The sequence below is a fragment of the Hypomesus transpacificus genome, chromosome 19 (assembly GCF_021917145.1).
Source record: "Hypomesus transpacificus isolate Combined female chromosome 19, fHypTra1, whole genome shotgun sequence".
In the NCBI taxonomy this organism is placed as follows: domain Eukaryota; kingdom Metazoa; phylum Chordata; class Actinopteri; order Osmeriformes; family Osmeridae; genus Hypomesus; species Hypomesus transpacificus.
Genome location: NC_061078.1, coordinates 12,710,735 through 12,730,460, shown reverse-complemented (window position 1 = coordinate 12,730,460; position 19,726 = coordinate 12,710,735). Strand labels below are relative to the sequence as shown.

Here is a 19,726-nt window from a genome sequence, read left to right as displayed (position 1 = left end):
CCAGTTTACACTATCCTTAACAATTGGTGACCTTCCGACGTGCCTGGGTGAGAGATCTGGACGAGAGGTCCCTGAGAAGGGGACCCCAGCCGGCAGGAGCGGGACAGCTGTGGTTCACTGACACTCACTTGGATATCCACAAAAATAGGGTAAGCAGAGCCTGTTTAAACGAAATCTGCATAGCTTAGGACTTTAGCTTTTAGGAGTGAGTGTCTTTAAACTGCACTGTACTGTGACTCTGGGCTGCACACTTTGAATCAAATTGTCCATAGAGAGATTAACGTTGATGCAAACTCAATGATACATTTGTAATTGTGAAACGAGGTGGGGTCTGGCAGATGTGGCACTGTGACAGGAGCGCTCGGCAGTTTCTACGTGGTACGGGGCGTTGCCTGGCAGTGGTCACACTGTGACGGGAGCACCTGGCTGTTTCTGATTGTGTCTATTGTGAAACGAGGTGGGGTCTGGCAGATGTGGCACTGTGACAGGAGCGCTCGGCAGTTTCTACGTGGTACGGGGCGTTGCCTGGCAGTGGTCACACTGTGACGGGAGCACCTGGCTGTTTCTGATTGTGTCTATTGTGAAACGAGGTGGGGTCTGGCAGATGTGGCACTGTGACAGGAGCGCTCGGCAGTTTCTACGTGGTACGGGGCGTTGCCTGGCAGTGGTCACACTGTGACGGGAGCACCTGGCTGTTTCTGATTGTGTCTATTGTGAAACGAGGTGGGGTCTGGCAGATGTGGCACTGTGACAGGAGCGCTCGGCAGTTTCTACGTGGTACGGGGCGTTGCCTGGCAGTGGTCACACTGTGACGGGAGCACCTGGCTGTTTCTGATTGTGTCTATTGTGAAACGAGGTGGGGTCTGGCAGATGTGGCACTGTGACAGGAGCGCTCGGCAGTTTCTACGTGGTACGGGGCGTTGCCTGGCAGTGGTCACACTGACGGGAACACCTGGCTGTTTCTAATTGTGTCTATTGTGAAACGAGGTGAGGTCTGGCAGAATGTGGCACTGTGACAGGAGCGCTCGGCAGTTTCTACGTGGTACGGGGCGTTGCCTGGCAGTGGTCACACTGTGACGGGAACACCTGGCTGTTTCTAAGTGTGTCTATTGGAAAACGAGGTGGGGTCCGGCAGAATGCGGCACTGTGACGGGAGCACCTGGCTGTTTGAGATAGACGTAAATAATATGTTTGTGGAGATTTAAGGAGTAGCAAACCTCTTTTTCTTGCTTTCTCTCTCTTTCTCCCTATCTACTGCATTGCTGGAATGGGCTATGCCGAGGTTCGAGCAGGGCACATTTCACGAGCAGACTCTCTCTCTTTCTTGCTCTCTCTCCCTTTCTCTATTGCATTGTCGGGATGGGGCCATGCCGAGGTTCGAGCATGGCGCATTTTAGACAAACTCTCTCTCTCTCTCTCTCTCTCGCTATCTCTTAGCATTGTTGGGTTAATAATGTGTATCCCTCCCTTTCTTGCTCTCTCTCCCTTTCTCTCTATTGCATTGTCGGGATGGGGCCATGCCGAGGTTCGAGCATGGCGCATTTTAGACAAACTCTCTCTCTCTCTCTCTCTCTCGCTATCTCTTAGCATTGTTGGGTTAATAATGTGTATCCCTCCCTTTCTTGCTCTCTCTCCCTTTCTCTCTATTGCATTGTCGGGATGGGGCCATGCCGAGGTTCGAGCATGGCGCATTTTAGACAAACTCTCTCTCTCTCTCTCTCTCTCTCTCTCTCGCTATCTCTTAGCATTGTTGGGTTAATAATGTGTATCTCTCCCCTCGCACCTCTCCCCTCCCCTCTCCTCTCCTCTCACCCCTCCCCTCTCATACACTCTCCCTTCACACACCTCCCCTCCCTTCCCTTCCCCTCTCTTCCCCTCTCCTCCCCTCTCCTCTCCTCTCCTCTCCTCTCCTCCCCTCTCCACTCCTCTCCTCTCCTTTCTCCTCTCCTCTCCCTTCACACACCTCCCCTCAACTCCCTACCCCTCCAACCCCTACCCTCTCACTCACTCTTTCACTCTCGCCCTCTCTCTCTCTCTCTCGCTCTCCCCACCTCCCCTCTCCTCTCCTCCCCTCTCCACTCCTCTCCTCTCCTTTCTCCTCTCCTCTCCCTTCGCACACCTCCCCTCAACTCCCTACCCCTCCAACCCCTACCCTCTCACACACTCTTTCACTCTCGCCCTCTCTCTCTCTCTCGCTCTCCCCACCTCCCCTCTCCTCTCCTCCCCTCTCCACTCCTCTCCTCTCCTTTCTCCTCTCCTCTCCCTTCACACACCTCCCCTCAACTCCCTACCCCTCCAACCCCTACCCTCTCACACACTCTTTCACTCTCGCCCTCTCTCTCTCTCTCTCGCTCTCCCCACCTCCCCTCTCTTCTCCTATCCCCTCCTCTCCTCTCTCCCCTCCCCTCCCCCCCTCACACACTCTCTCTCCCTTCACACACCTCCCCTCAACTCCCAACCCCTCCCCTCCAACCCCTCCCCTCTCACACACCCCCCTCTCACACACTCTCTCCCTTCACACACCTCCCCACCCCTCTCCTCCCCTCCCCTCTCTTGCACTACACACACTCTCTCTCTCTCTCTCTCTATGTCTCTCTCTCTCTTTACCTCTCTCGGGTCAAGGAGCTGAGACCTACCGGTGCCAACTAAACTCCTTGTCTCTCTCTCTCTCTCTCTCTCTCTCTCTCTCTCTCTCTCTCTCTCTCTCTCTCTCTCTCTCTCTCTCTCTCTCTCTCTCTCTCTAATACTGATGTGTATGTGTGGATCTTTGAGACTCTACCCACAGCTACGACCAGCAACAGGTAAGCGCTATTACAATTATTTTGGTGGTTGGCATTGACTGGTGACAGTGGGTTGCAGCTGTTACTAGCCTGGATCCGGCTGGTGGCAGTTGGGTGGTTGGTGAGCTCCGACTGGTGGTGGATTATATTATTGCAGTTGTGTTTTGTCTGTGGCTCCGACTGGTGGTGGATTATATTATTGCAGTTGTGTTTTGTCTGTGGCTCCGACTGGTGGTGGATTATATTATTGCAGTTCTATTTTGTCTGGCTCCGACTAGTGGTACATGGCATTACTACAGCTGTTATTGTTTGATTCCAACCAGTGGTGGAACAACAAGTATTTATGGTCAGACGTGACCTTGCTATCTGTGTGTGTCTGTTATGTTTGCCTTATGTTGCCTATATGTATCTGTCATGTTTGTTTTATGTCTGTTTCAAACAAGAAAAAGTTATGTTTATGTGTCTTTAAGGAGAGGACAAATGAAGTGGCGTCCATCGCACGTTGAATTAAGGCCAGGTTATAAAATATTAGACTGGTGGCAGACCAAATACACGGTCAACCCAGATACTGGGTTTAAAGAAGGCAGCGGTAAAAAAGACCCCACAACCAACAGAAGAGTGGCATTAACTGAGGAAGAATACAAACTTGTGTTTGCAGGATCGCTGCAGTGCATAAACAAGGAGGAAATAAAAGAACAGTATCCAGCACAAGCAGAATATTTCGAGAAGCTGGCATCACAAATTATAGTCAAACCTTCACACTTGCAGCCAATCGTGGAGAAGCTCCACAAGAGCGCACACTCGAAAACTTTTGACGCCTTCTTTGAACCACCAACGTTGGAAGAATATCTGCGAGGGACAACAACGAGTGAAGTCGAGGCTCGCCCGGATAAGTGGATAACCAGAATCTGTGTGACATACAAGGCCGTCTGGCATATGAAGCACTGGCCAGGCAGAAAAGAATCACCTGAAGACAAGTCACGTCCACGGCAACGTGCAAAGCACGAGGAGATAAAGGAAGCTTGGGAGGAACTACCAGGGAGGCGGACTGACGATCAGAAAGCATTGCTGGAGAGGCTGAGGCCAATTGAAGGCAACAGGAAGACAATCAATTGGGTCAGAGCTGAGTTCATCATTGAACCAGAGGACATAATTGACTTGACTGTATCCAACTAGACCGACTCGACTATCCAGCAACACCACTGACTTGACTGTATCCAGAATTTACCCTGACACAAGCCTGATCTGACTGACACCAGACTTAGAAACACCAGGAGAAGAGAAGGATGGCGTCCAGACCAACCACCTTGAAGGCAGTAAAGGATGTGATGTGGAGAAGGCTGGAAGCCACCAATTCCAAGAAAGAGATAGAGGAGAAACGCAAGACATTTGAGCATCTATACCTGGATTGGGGAAGGAGGGGACTGATTCTGGGAAATGTAATGGAAGTAACATTGGATGACAGGAAGAAAATAACCGAATTTGAGAGACAAGAGATGATTTCCAAGAAAAATGAATGGGAAAAGGCAGGCAGCCACAAGATAGGAGGAAGCAAGCGAGCCTATGAACAAGCTAAGCTGAAACATGCAAGGGCAACAGAATTAATAATGATGTTGACCATCCCAGAAAATCAACCAATAACAACCCACCTGCCGCCAAAAATAAGTGAAAAAAGATTGTACCCAGACATCACAGAGGCAATAACTCCAACAGCTCCAGACGCCAAGGAGACCCCAAAAGCCCCTACAGCTCCCCCACCTTATTCATCCAACAATCCATTTACCCAAGCCCCAGTGTTCGAGGTCAAGTCGGGAAAACTTGAATTAGAAGTCAACGGGAGACGCACGGACATCCCAGATGATCTTACAGTGGAAGAACTGACAGAAATGGCATCAATACTGGGAGAAAGGATCATCAAAACACAGGCAACGATGATGGAGCAAGAAAGGAGGGAAGAAAACGAATCAAGAGAACGTCCAGCCCCAGCCTCTTTAAACAGCCAAACGAGACCTCGCAACTACAGCCAGCCCGACATTCCCCAAAGAACGGGGTATGAACCTGACCTAAACAGTAGCCTGTGCCAGTCCAGCATTCCCAGAAGAACTGGCTACGCAAGCCATGAACTTGACCAGGACAGCCTGATTGAAGGGGAGTGTGAAGAAATCCCAGACGAACAACGAAGGGTGCTGGAAGAAAAACTGGAAAGAATTGAAGAAGAGGAGAGATACAAGCGGAACCAGAGGAAAAGCCGCCACGAAAAGACAGATTCTGTAATAATAACAGGAAAAGAAATGGAAGTAGATCAAAGAGGAATGTCCGCCAGAACCAGGTCACACCAGGCCCACAAAGGAGGGTGGAGCGACAACAGCCAGTTCCAATGCCCACTGCTGTTGGATGCAGGCGGGGCAGCCCGGTACGAACCATGGAGCCATAGAGACATGAACGAGTTAGTCACTGTACTTCCTCCACTGTCGGCCGGAGGAGCCCAATGGATAAGGGCTTTCGAGAAGCTGACGGCACAAGACCGCCTGGCAATGGGAGACATCCGAGCCATCATCTTACGACTGGATGGGAAAGTGAAGGTTCGAACTATCGACCAGAAGGCTAAATGCGAGGGGGATGACGACAGAGAACCGTTCAACAATGCCAGAGGAAGATATTGGGATGCCATAAGAGACATCTACCCACAAGAGCAGAGCTTGGCAGCCCTGGAAAGCTTGGAAATGGAGCCTGGAGAGAAGATGCACGCATTTCTCAGAAGAGCTGAGGATGTGTGGTTGGAAGGAACTGGAGAACGCCACGATGTCACTAAAGGCCAATTATTGTTTTGGAAGTCTGCAGTAGTAAGAGCACTCCCGAAAGCCGTCCGAGACGAACTCGAGGACGTGGTGGGTCTGACCTACAAACCTGTGGCTGAATGGACAAACTACCTTATACATTACCAAAAGAAGCATGATAAAGCTGAAAAAGAACTATGTCTGAAAGACAGTGACATGAACAGACAGCTCCTGAGGGGTCGGGTCGCAGATAGACACGACATGGCCAATGAGAAGAAGAAAGCTACCAAGACACAAATGATAGTGGAAGAACCTCTGTTTGAGCAAATGGCAGTGGAAGTGCGACCAAAACCCCCACAACCTCAATACCCTCTTCCCCAACCACAACACCCTCCCCCACAACCTCAATACCCCCTTCCCCAAATACCCCCTCAACCACAATACCCTCGTCCCCAACAACCCCAACCCCAATACCCCCAACCCCAATATCAGTATCCATCGGCGTTTCCACAAAATGCCCCTCAATATGCCTACCCTACAGGCGGCGGACGAGGAGGCCAGCGAGGAGCGTGCTACACATGTGGAGAGACGACACACTTCGCCAGGGAATGCCCTCAAGGCCAGAACAAACGAGGAAGAGGTGGCTACAACAAGAGAGGAGGAGGTAGAGGCCAAATAACTCTGAACCTACAGGTACCACAGCCGCAACAAACTCAGCAACCAGCGGGTCTGCCTCTGCTTCAGCCACCGAATGCGACACAGATGCCGGTCGCGACATGGACCCTGGACCAGTGGGATGGCGACCAATGAGGAGGCCCAGAGGATCCGACTGCAGGTGACATCCAAGCCAGTAAAGTACCAATGGTCACCTGCATGATTGATGGAGAAAAAGTGGAGTTGATGGTGGACACAGGTGCGGCAGTGTCATGCCTGAACAATCTAAAAGGGACAACCCCACTCTCTTCTAAAACCATCAGAACAGTTGGATACTCGGGACAAAGCGAAGAACAGCGGTACACCCAGCCACTAATCACCACAGTCGGCTCACAAACACTGACACATTCATTTCTGCATGCCCCCAAATGCCCCATGAACCTGATGGGGAGAGACCTGCTGCTGAAAATAGGAGTTACCATCACCTGCTCCACAAAAGGATTGGCGTTGTATATGCCAGGAGTAGAAACATCAAAAACAATCAGTGATGGCCAGAGGATACTGTTCATGGGCACTAACACAAAGACACCAGTAGGAATGACAGAAATGACGCAAATATACTGGACAAGACTGTCTCCGCCAGGAGAAACGAAAGGAGCGCTCAAAACCTATATGGACTGGAAGGCATGGATCAATGAACTACATCCATACGGACCGCCCCCGGACCCCCCACATTGCACATACAACTATCTACGGGCACCAGACGAAGTATATCAGGAGGCGTGGCAGACACACAAAGAGGGAAAAACAGAGACAATCAGATCAAGAGACATATATGTGGGAAAAGAAGGAGTCGCAGCATATTGTGAACTAACACCTGACCAGATGGCATGGTACACACTGACCACTGAATCTGTGCCCCACATCACCCTATCAGTTGCAGCAGGAGGAGAAGCAAGGTGTCTCGGTCCAATGGTGAAAAAAGCACTGACGATGACATGGCTGCCCACAACAGCACCAAAATTGCATGTGAACGCCGCAGGAGACATGTGGAGAATTTCTGACACACAAGACAACGAAGGAGATATGGAAGAAGTGGAGCTGGAAAGGGACCATGGACGGGAACACACAAATCACCCAAACACGGACCACTATCTAAAAGATGTCCCAGACAAGTTGTGGACAACAGGACCATATGATGTAGGGAGGGTGACCAGCGAGATTGGGATGACACTGAAGAATCCATCTGACACACCAATCTGGCGTCCCCAATATAAACTCAAAGAAGAACAGATAGAAGGGATTGGCGAGACCATTGCCGGGTTGCTAGCAGCTGGAGTGATACGGCCGTCAAACTCTCAATGGAACACACCAATACTGCCAGTACCAAAAGCAGGAGGAAAAGGATGGAGAATGGTGCATGATCTCCGCCCAATCAACGATGTAACAAACACGCGACTGTTGGTCGTACCAGATCCCTATGTCTCGCTCATGAATTTGTCGCCAGAACAAACCCACTTCTCAGTCATAGATCTGGCGAACGCTTTCTTCTGCATCCCGCTGCGTCAAGAAGTACAGGACTGGTTTGCATTCACATACAATGGACGGCGATACACCTACAACCGCATGCCACAAGGATACAAGGACTCCCCGGGAATCTTTAACTTAGTGCTGCGCGATGACCTGTCAGACATTACCCTGCCACAAGGGACAGTAATTATCCAATATGTGGATGATTTATTACTAGCAGCGACCTCGGCTGAGCAGTGCCTCGAAGCAACCCGAACATTGCTGACAGTGCTGGCGGAAAAAGGATATAAGGTGAAGAAAGAAAAAACTCAGATTGCCAGACGAACAGTCACGTATTTGGGCAGATTGATCTCAGCCAACAGCATGACACTAACAGGCTCACAAAAGGAGTCCATTTTGAACCATGGGAAACCAACAATTGTCAAACACATGCTGGCATTTCTGGGATTGACCGGATACAGCCGAAACCACATCCCTGACTACGTGTCGCTAACCCAACCACTAAGGGACATACTCAACACCGCCGGAATCAGGGAACACCAACAAGTACTCGTCTGGACACCAGAGGCCGAGCAAGCATTTATCCGCACCAAACAAGCACTGGGACAGGCCGAACACCTCTGTCCCCCGGACTACACAAAACCATTTCATCTGGATGTTTCTGAAACAGGTGGTACTGTTACGGCAGTTCTGTTTCAGAGAAAGGAGGGAGAAAGAAGAGTACTTATGTATCACAGTTCAAAACTTAGTAATGTAGAAATGGGACAAACAGGGTGCGGCAGACACCTGACGGCTTTAGCCAAGGCCATCGAAAAGACAGCACACATTGTCATGTGCCACCCGCTAAAAGTCAACACAACACATGGGGTGGTGTCATTTCTTACCTCAAGGGCTTTCACCATCTCTGCAGTACGAAAAGCAAAAATATGTGGGACATTGACAAAACCACACATTTTCTATGAGACTGGAAACATCAACATGGCCCCTGAGTTGGATCCTGCTGAACTCATACCACACAACTGTGAATATGTATCTCAGAAGGATCTGAAGATAAGACCCGATCTTACCACCACACCACTAAAAGACCCGGACAGCACACTGTTTAGCGACGGATGTTGCTACAAGGGAAACACTGGAAATGTGGCCTCCTATGCAGTTGTTCAGCAGGAAGGAACTGGCAAATGGAACAATCACACTACCTGGGAAGCAGAAATCATTCCACAACCAGCATCGGCACAGTTAGCAGAAATCCACGGGCTCACAAGGGCTTTGGAATTAAGCCAAGGGAAAGCCGTAAACATCTACACCGACTCAGCCTATGCACATGGAGCAGTGCATGTAGACGGGCCACAGTGGAAAAGGAGAGGATTTCTTACGACCAATGGAACCGCCGTCAGACACTCCACGACTCTTAAGAGACTGCTCGAGGCAGTACTGCTGCCCACTAGGGTAGCCATAATGAAATGTCCAGGACACCAAAAAAGCAATAATCATGTTGCCCAAGGAAATGATGCGGCCGACAGAGCAGCCAAAATGGCAGGAGGATACACCAAGCAATTGATGTGTCTGGCCGAGCCAATCAGACCAGCCCTGACCACACAAGACCTAGTGGAGATACAAAAGGAAGCAGGAGTGTACGAACAGAGCCAGTGGATACACAAAGGAGCTACAGAAAAAGATGGACTGTGGAGAGCACACGACGGACGATTAGTAGCACCGGCAAAATTAGTGACAATACTGACAGCGCAAGCGCATGGACCAGCCCATGAAAGCAGAAGACGAACCACAAAAACCATAGAGACAGACTGGTGGCATCCGTACATGAAGGAGTTGGTCGAGAACTATGTACGCGAATGCGACACATGCCTGGCATTTAATGACAAGAAAACCTTCACCTGCCCAATGGGGAGATTCCCGGTTCCGGAGGCCCCGTTTAAAGAAATATGCATAGACTACACGGACATGGGGGCAGAAAACATAGTACGAGGTTTCAGATACATGCTGGTGATGGTGGACAGATTCACAAAGTGGGTGGAGGCAATACCCACAAGACGAGAAGACGCGAATTCCGTGATCAAATGGTTAAAAAACGAACTCATACCCAGATATGGGGTCCCAGCAAGAATCCGATCAGACAACGGCAGCCATTTCACAAGCCAACACCTGGCAAAAGTGGAGCAACAGTTGGGAATAACACACAGCTTTGGGGCAGTATACCATCCGGCATCACAAGGAATAGTAGAAAGGGTGAACGGAACATTGAAACGGAAGACTGCTAAGATCTGCTATGGCACCAAGATGTCATGGGTGGATGCCCTACCACTAGCCCTAATGTCAATGAGAAGTTCCCAATCCGAAAAGACACACTTGTCCCCACATGAATTGCTGACTGGGAGACCCATGCCAGGACCGCCTAGGGATGGGGGCAGGGGCCCAATTCTAGACTTATGGAAGATAGAGGCTTCTGAGTATATGAAAGCACTGACGGACCTTACCAACGTTTTGTCCACACAGGTGCGGCAGGCCGAGCAGGAAGCAGACGAGCATCAGGACACAGCAGTAGGGCCTGGAGACTGGGTGAGAGTTAAAGTACACAAACGAAAGTGGACTGAACCTCGGTGGACAGGTCCGTGGCAGGTAACAGAACGTGCCTCCCACGCTTTGAAAGTCAGAGGAAAAAACGGAGATCATTGGCATCACCTCACACACTGTGCATCGGCGGAGGCCCCCTCCCGCACTCTGGGGGAAGTTAGAAAGGATCTGTGTTGCCTTGAAGACAAACCCACCGACAAACCTGAAGTTTAAGGAAGAGGACAGAACGAGACAGAGCTGCAGTCCAGATCGAAAAAGTGGACGTACTCATCATATGCTTAATAATCATACGACACTTCTTCTAGCCCAACCGGTTTCCTCACTTCACACATTCCGCGGCAACACATCAATATGTCTAGATTGTGCTTTTGGGGACTGCTCGTCTGCACCATGGGTTGTCTCAAAACAACCACTGAGTGCCTAAGCAGCCTGAAATACACCCTGGGCCAAACAGCGACACTGAAGGTAGACCTCTGCGAAATGTTACCATGCAATTGGGGCAGTCAAGAGTACTACAGTTCAGTAAACATCTACATGGGAATAACCACACACTGTAGCTCATGGGGAGATATCGGATGGAACACTGGACCACATGACTGGGGATACAAGCCTGCCACTGCGCTAAAAAGGGTCAGTAATGGAAACATAAACCAACTGGAGAGACTGTCTATAAGCAGAGGGAAGGCTCCCAAGGACTGCAAACCTAAATCATCATGCAACCCACTGCTTGTCACCCTAAAAGATCCCTACGAAGGAGATAGGGGAAGCTACTGTCTAGGAATGGAGGAAAAGGGAAAAGACACAATCAGAACTTTTGAGATCATAATATCAAAGAACACATTTCCAGACAGCACCAAAGCCCAGAACTCAGGACAGACCACACTCAAGGACACCATTGTAGCTGAAACAGGATACGCCGACAGAAATGAGTGGGTAGACTGGATGATGTACACTGCGGAACAGCATAGAGTTAAAAACTGTGTGGCTTGCGGGACCGCAAGGCCACTACTAGGAACGGTACCTTTTCCTATCACCCCGAGGGATGATGAAAAAACGTTCAAATGCCTGTTGAAACTTTTCAGCCAGCTACACCCAGAAGGTTGCACCACTATCAAACTGCTGTTTCCCTCAGTACCCATGGCAAGGCCGCCCCATTTCACCCCATATGATGGAAGATACACCTGCATTCGAAAATTGTCAGGGCACGTTGATGTCGGCCGCCTAACACAGTGCAACCAAACTTACGCACCAAGTGGACACACACTCGACGTTCTGAATGAAATGCATTATCCTAGAGCGGATGTGTGGTGGCTCTGTGGGACGACATTGTATCCAATATTGCCTCATGACTGGACAGGAGTGTGTGCGCCAATTCAGCTTGTAATGCCATTCTATGCCATTCCACGGACGGCCGATGAGATCGAGAGGCTGGCAGACAGAGGTATTGGCCACATCAAGAGACAGACAAGGGCAGTTAAAGGATCATTTGACTCTGGTATCTGGATGGATGCTATAGGCGTACCAAGAGGAGTTCCAGACGAATACAAGGCAAGAAATCCGATTCTGGCAGGTTTTGAGTCACTGTTCATCTTCCCATCGATAAACAAAAACATGGAGTGGATAAATTACATATACTACAATCAGCAACGATTTGTGAACTTTACTAGAGTCGCTATAGGGGGACTAGCCGAGCAGCTAGACCGAACCAGCACCATGACACTGCAGAATCGTATGGCATTGGATATGTTGTTGGCCGAGAAGGGCGGAGTGTGCAGGATTTTTGGAACCCTGTGCTGCACATTTGTCCCTAACAACACTGCACCAGATGGCTCCGTATCCAGGGCATTGAAGGGACTGACGTCTCTGAGTAAGGAACTGGCCGAGAACAGTGGAGTGGACAACTACTTCACATCAATGTTGCAGTCCTGGTTCGGTAAATGGACATCTACTATTGTCTCAGTGGTGGGGGCAGTGACAGCGACGGTAGTCATTCTGATCATGTGCAGCTGCTGTTTCATACCCTGCGCTAAGAACCTGATTGGAAGACTGACAAATACTTTAACAGGGCAGCAGGCACAGTGTTATCTGGAGGAAATGGTGGAATTTGAAGTTCACTCAGAGATCGAGCGTTTCTGTGAGGCTACAAGTGGACAGGACTGGAGCGACGGCTGTCGCTAGGGCCATGTTCTCTTTCCTCACGGCATTATCTTTTGAACCCCTTTACTTTCACTAATCACGTCCTTATTTACACTGGGACATATCTTAATCAGTAATGTCCAGTTTGATTGTTATTCAATGTTCTCAAATTTATTTTATTACAATTCTAAAAGCTTGGCTAAAGTTGTATGTATGTGGTGAAGGGGACCTGTGAGTATGTTCAGGTCTGCCGTGGGTACATGGATGTCGAATGTCCACTCTGCGGAGTGACGGTGGGTTTTCCCCTATAACATCATTAGGGTTTTCCCACTGTGTCCAGTGTGTCCACACCACTTGGCCATAACGCTGCATAGTCTCATTATTATCGTTCTAAGCATTGTGTTCCTTAACGGGATATTTTAAATTTTGTGTTAGTTGTCACACCCTTTAAAGGGTGTGAAAGGAGGGATTCCATGAAAACTTTAAAATATCCTGTCCGAATTAACAGTTTCTTTCTACATGTATTGACTCTTTTAATGTTCTGTTTAACAGATTGACTGATCGTAAGGCGTCACACCCTTTAGAGGGTGTGAAAGGAGGGTGAGTTCTAGAAAAAAAAAAAAAAGTCATATATATCTTCCTGTAATCTGACTGACTGTTTCTTATTGCTCATCTGAACTAACCTCCATTGTTTGCTCACACAGGTTCATAATATTTTAAATTTGTGTAGTCACACCCTTTAAAGGGTGTGAAAGGAGGGATCCATGAAAACTTTAAAAATATTAAATTTTGACTGTTTTGATGACCATATGCGCATGTTTAACCTAGTTATCGACTGATTTTGCATTTTAACATCTAGTTTGACTGTATTTTGGTTCATTGCTTAAGTGTTTTACGCATGTTTAACCTAGTTAACAACTGATTTGCCTTTACTGCCAGACTGGTATATTTTGAATTTGTGTTGTCACACCCTTTAGAGGGTGTGAAAGGAGGGATCCATGAAACTTTAAAATATCCAGTTTTAATGTTGACACCACATAGTGGTGTCAAAGGAGGGATTGTGAGGAAATGATAGCATTATACTGCTGATCAATGCTGCTATACCAATCAATATCTAATATGAATATGTAAACACACATGTTTTGTAATGCTAATAACTAAGATACAAATATTGAATGTGATCAATTGATTTAATAAAGTAACAGATAAGAAACATTGAAATGTAACTTTGGTGTGTGGACAAGAATGCAGATGTCAGGCAAACTGACTTGGGAGGCGAGTTTGTGACGCTCAGGGACTGGTGTGAGCACAATGAGCTAGTCAGCTCATGGGAGTAAAAGTGTCAACTTGGGAGATAAGGTGATGCTGGGAACATAACTCTTCTCTGCTTCAGGACGAGTCAGACCGGACAGTTCTTACTATGGATAATATGCCCCCTTCCCCTGGAGACCCTGCCCCCCCCCCCCCCCCCCCCCTTCTCACTGGATGCCCCCTTCCCCTGGAGACTCTGCCCCCCCCCCCCCCCTTCTCACTGGATGCCCCCTTCTCCTTGGAGCCCATCTGCCCCTTTACATCATCTGACCTAGGAGTGGTCTTACCCTCTCCCCTTCCCCTTGAAGACCCCACCCCGTATATCATCAGGACCTCGAGATGACCTGCTCTCAACTCTGGAGAACTCAAACCCCCCCCCCCCCCTTGGATTGCATCAGACCTGTGGGTCTCGTCCACCCCCCTCCCTGAACAACACCAGACCTGTGGGTCTTCTCTGCCCCCTCCCTCTCCTAACATCACCAGGTCCGTGGACTGCCCACCTTGCGCCAGCATGAACGCCCTGGACATTTAATTGGTTAACAATAGCCACCCCAAGGTCTCCTGACCAATGGCCACTCACCAGACCTCCCTCTCTGGGGAGTACAAGATCTGTCTCCCAAGGGCGGGGAGACAGAACTTGGGAGGGGCAGAACTTTCTCTGATATTCTGTCACGACCACTTTCTCAACGAAGGCCTTCGTTCGTTCTAATCTTATACTCTGTTTTGGTGGGATGACTGCTGTTGCATCATCGAATGTTTTGTAATGCTAATAACTAAGATACAAATATTGAATGTGATCAATTGATTTAATAAAGTAACAGATAAGAAACATTGAAATGTAACTTTGGTGTGTGGACAAGAATGCAGATGTCAGGCAAACTGACTTGGGAGGCGAGTTTGTGACGCTCAGGGACTGGTGTGAGCACAATGAGCTAGTCAGCTCATGGGAGTAAAAGTGTCAACTTGGGAGATAAGGTGATGCTGGGAACATAACTCTTCTCTGCTTCAGGACGAGTCAGACCGGACAGTTCTTACTATGGATAATATGCCCCCTTCCCCTGGAGACCCTGCCCCCCCCCCCCCCCCTTCTCACTGGATGCCCCCTTCCCCTGGAGACTCTGCCCCCCCCCCCCCCCTTCTCACTGGATGCCCCCTTCTCCTTGGAGCCCATCTGCCCCTTTACATCATCTGACCTAGGAGTGGTCTTACCCTCTCCCCTTCCCCTTGAAGACCCCACCCCGTATATCATCAGGACCTCGAGATGACCTGCTCTCAACTCTGGAGAACTCAAACCCCCCCCCCCCCTTGGATTGCATCAGACCTGTGGGTCTCGTCCACCCCCCTCCCTGAACAACACCAGACCTGTGGGTCTTCTCTGCCCCCTCCCTCTCCTAACATCACCAGGTCCGTGGACTGCCCACCTTGCGCCAGCATGAACGCCCTGGACATTTAATTGGTTAACAATAGCCACCCCAAGGTCTCCTGACCAATGGCCACTCACCAGACCTCCCTCTCTGGGGAGTACAAGATCTGTCTCCCAAGGGCGGGGAGACAGAACTTGGGAGGGGCAGAACTTTCTCTGATATTCTGTCACGACCACTTTCTCAACGAAGGCCTTCGTTCGTTCTAATCTTATACTCTGTTTTGGTGGGATGACTGCTTTTGCATCATCGACTGATTCATTGTACTAGACTACGGACATCTTGGTGTGTTGTTTTCATTGTGTATCTTGTGATTGCATCATTACTAATTAAACTACAAGTAACATGGTCCGATGCTTAACCGTGTATCATTCTTCCTCTCAACACCCAGTTTACACTATCCTTAACAATACACACAAAATCTTGCTAAAACGTTAAATGAAAATATGTCGGCACAGCCGGGCAACCCGGGAGTGGAAAACGGGCATACATTAAGTGACGTCAGTCTGTCAGCTGATCTTTGAAACCAGGATCAGAGAATGTCCAGGATTGTTGGCGTAGCACGATTGCACTAAGCTAGCACATTCCAGACGGTTCAGTTGTTTACATTGGTAGCAGGTCAATTGCATCAACATTTACAATCAAAAGGGATATTCGGTTTTAGGGTTTTGACATTAAAACACGTCTGAACGTCATGGCAACTACCATTAGCACCCAGCGAGGACAGGTATGTTACTAAAAAGGATGGCAAGAAGTTGTGTGGACTCCGATGCGTTACCTTCCGAGTTTTGTTAGTGCTAGTTGTAGCTAGCTGAAGATCATGTTTACTTTGTGGCTAACTCGAGTGACTAATCTAAACCCCTTTACAGCCATCTATAAACTAACAATCTTTCTCTCTGTATAGTTGAATAATTGCTAGTTATCATACTATTTTATCGTTCGGCTTGCTAGCTCCGAACCTTACGACAGATTTGTACTTTGTGGCTAGCTAGGTACTAAGTATACCGTAATACGGAAGTAGCTAAAGTAAATTAGCACTAGCTAACTAACTAGATTATTTGCTAATCGGGGGATTATTGATCCGATTTGACAGGATATATTTACCCTTCTCGAGTCATATATATATATGATATATTTACCCTTCTCGAGCCAAATATATATATTTGGCTCGAGAAGGGTAAATATATCCTGTCAAACCTGTCATATCCTGTCAGACCTGTCAAATTATGTTAATTAGAAATGGCTTTAAATCCATTCAAATTAAAGCCATTTCTAATTAAAATAATTTACTAGTAGTCCTACATGGCTCGTATTTAACTGTGTGTCACGACCAGGTGTACATCGGAGAGCTGCCCCAGGATTTCCTGCGTATCACTCCGACTCATCAGCAGCAGCTGGTGCACATGGACGCCCAGGCTGCTCAACAGCTGCAGTATGGCGGGTCGATAGGCACCGTTGGTCGGCTTAGCATCACCGTGGTGCAGGTATGGAGACCCGGGGATTGTGTTAGGGCCTTATTTACAAAATGTTAAACATATTCTAGGGAATCATAGACAGAGAGCTCTGGTTGTACTCAAGTCAAATGTATTAGCCGCCCTCTGAGTATATCCTGAACCACCCCTCTCTTCCCCCAGGCCAAGCTGGCTAAGAACTACGGAATGACCCGTATGGACCCATACTGTAGGCTCCGCCTGGGTTATGCCGTTTATGAGACTCCCACTGCCCACAATGGGGCCAAGAACCCCCGCTGGAACAAGGTGATCCAGTGCACGGTCCCCCCAGGGGTGGACTCTTTCTACCTGGAGATCTTTGATGAGGTGAGGCCTGGCGGGGAGAGAGAAGGTTGTTTGTCTTTGGGGATTCTTCTGGAACAGCTCAGTTGCTCGTCACTGGTCCCTTAACAGGGAAGTGGACGTGTTGTGTGGTGTTCTGTAACAGTAGAGAAATGGATACAGCTGACGCCATTGGTGTTCTGTGCTACTCCAGCGGGCGTTTTCAATGGACGACAGGATAGCATGGACGCATGTGACCATCCCTGAGGGCTTGCGGGAGGGCAGTGTTGTCGATGAGTGGTTCAGCCTCAGTGGTCGCCAGGGAGATGACAAGGAGGGGATGATCAACCTCGTCATGACCTTTGCTGTGAGTTCACCAAACACTCACGCGCCCAAACGCCAGATGTGCCTGGACTGGAAAAACACGTATACTAATCCATGCCCTTTCTCTCTCCCTCTCTCACTGTCATATCGCCAGTCCGTGCCAGCTGGTATGATGTCTCAGCCTGTCGTTCTGATGCCCACTGTCTACCAGCAGGGGGTCGGATATGTACCCATATCAGGTTAGATGAACACACGCGCACACACACAAAGTTTATAGACAACATGCTTTTTCACAGGTAACACACTCCATATTGCCCCTGCCACATCGCCATGGACCAGCACCTTTCCTGTATAAACACGTAAGCACTGTACGTGCAAATCCACACAACCAAAGCTAACCCCTCTCCTTTATTCACTCCACCCTTCCTCTCAGGAGTCCCCACAGTGTACAACCAGGCCATGGGGATGCCCATGGGGATGCCCATGGGGGTGCCTGCAGTTCCCAGTGTAACTCCACAAGGCGCCCCGGTCAGTGAAGAGGATCTGAAGGCTCTGCAGGACATGTTCCCCAACTTGGACCCTGAGGTGATTCGCACCGTCATTGAGGCTCAGCAGGGTAACAAAGACGCAGCCATCAACTCTCTTCTGCAGATGACTGAGGAGCTGTAGTGGTACTGCTGTAGGGTGGTGCCATCTCCTGGTCACAACTGCCTAGCGCAGGCAGGAGTCTACAGCTGGCCAGAACATTTGCCCACCACTGAACTACAACCCCCAGCACCTACAGACTGTACATACACACTCAGACCTGCTAGCTCTCAACTGTCCCACACTCACTCAGCTACAAAATACTGTTGGCTGTATCTGAATTGTCACGCATTAGTACTATATCTGGTAGAAATCATCCACACCCTTATCATTCAGCACACATATTAGAGCCCATTACAACATATAATGTGTGACACACCCAGACTCAAACCCCAAGTTGGGTTTACCCACAAAGGTTTGTGACATCTTAACAGCCTTGCAGTGTTTCATTCCACTGAACCAGACAGTGTGAAAGGTTATCTGGTCATTGCTTGGTCATGCAGGAGAAAGCCCAGTGAATCTTTAACCAGTTGGGAGCTCATCTCTGTATACTTGTGTTTGACATATATCTGTATAAATTGATAGTTCTATATATTGAAAATAATATTATGAATGATTATGAAGATATGAGATTGACGTCCGTTGGGAGGGCAAAGAGGATGTTTAAATGCCAATGTGCTCAGTCACTCATTCCCCTAAGGCTACAACCTACCCCAGATTATATGCATAGCCTGTTTGGTAGTCTACAATTATTGGATACTGTTGTGGAAATGTAACCACATCACTCCATTTCTATTGATTGGAATAGCAAGGGCCTCAAACGGCAAATACAGTTTCGACGGGTACTCATTAATGTTCATAAACGGGAAGGAATTGCTTGCTGCCAAGCTCTTGGGCGTGTCTCCAAACGTCACAGTAATTCCCCAAAAGCTTTTATACCTGGTGTGATATCAATGGGACATGTGAATGACATGAGCACTAATCTGTAGGAGGAGAATTTACCAGAGAGGTATGGCATTCTCGTTTTCCCTGTTTGTCTCGGTGACGTTGGCTTCGCCTTGTGAGCTGTAATATACTGCTGTTGGTGTGGTATGCCTCAACGACGCCCTGAAACCAATTAGGTCTATTCATATAATGACAAGGTGTCACCTTTCCCTGAGGAGACTTTCATCTGCTAATATGAGGTTTTGAATGTTGCCGTTAGCCAAAGGTCTGATTCTGGTTTTGATTTGATATTTATATTTGCTTAATCTTCAAAGATGTGCATATATTTTTCCAAGGAAATATCCTGTGCTGTTATCGGTGTGATTCCTAAGTAATAGTGAAGATTCTACTGTGTTTAAGCCACGATGTTCCATGTGTCAGATGCACACACACTGCAGTTTGTTTGACATAGAATATTAACCTCGAGAAAAATCGACAAACCTGTTTCTTTTGTTTCCTGAGACACAAGCACTTTTGATTTAATAAAACTGTCTGTCCCCTAACGTATATCATGTCACACTCTTGTTGGATGTATGTTACAGATGTGTGTCCTGTTTTTTGGGTGTGCTTGAAATGTGGTAATATACCTGAGTGAAGGAACTGCATCCCTTGGTATGCACTGTTCAGTTGTCTAATCGCTGTCATGATCATGTGATTCCATGGCATGCTCTCTAGAGATGTGGCCCAGTGGTCTGCATCACATGACCAGTGTCATGTGCTACAACAGTTCTGAAATATGGCTAATATCTGTACAGCAACGCATTGACACTGAACTGTTCAAGTATGATTAGTTTTCTTTCAAATGTGGAAATAAAATGTTTATCTACAAAGTTTGTCTGTGTTTTGTCCATACAAAAATA

General features: G+C 48.4%; 2 protein-coding genes across 2 annotated transcripts; both read left to right on the top strand.

Annotated features, from left to right (window-relative positions):
* The first annotated feature begins 2,693 nt into the window (after positions 1-2,693).
* On the top strand, positions 2,694-6,367 carry LOC124482053. Its single transcript, XM_047042383.1, has 2 exons — positions 2,694-2,801; positions 3,439-6,367. Exon 2 carries the CDS (start codon positions 4,067-4,069, stop codon positions 6,365-6,367), a length of 2,301 nt encoding a protein of 766 aa, XP_046898339.1. The 5' UTR covers positions 2,694-2,801; positions 3,439-4,066.
* Positions 6,368-15,726: 9,359 nt separating this feature from the next.
* LOC124482163 (toll interacting protein) lies at positions 15,727-19,696 on the top strand. The gene is made up of 6 exons (XM_047042554.1): positions 15,727-15,928; positions 16,536-16,685; positions 16,836-17,018; positions 17,188-17,340; positions 17,452-17,536; positions 17,731-19,696. Exons 1-6 carry the CDS (start codon positions 15,896-15,898, stop codon positions 17,964-17,966), a joined length of 840 nt encoding a protein of 279 aa, XP_046898510.1. The 5' UTR covers positions 15,727-15,895; the 3' UTR covers positions 17,967-19,696.
* Positions 19,697-19,726: the final 30 nt, after the last annotated feature.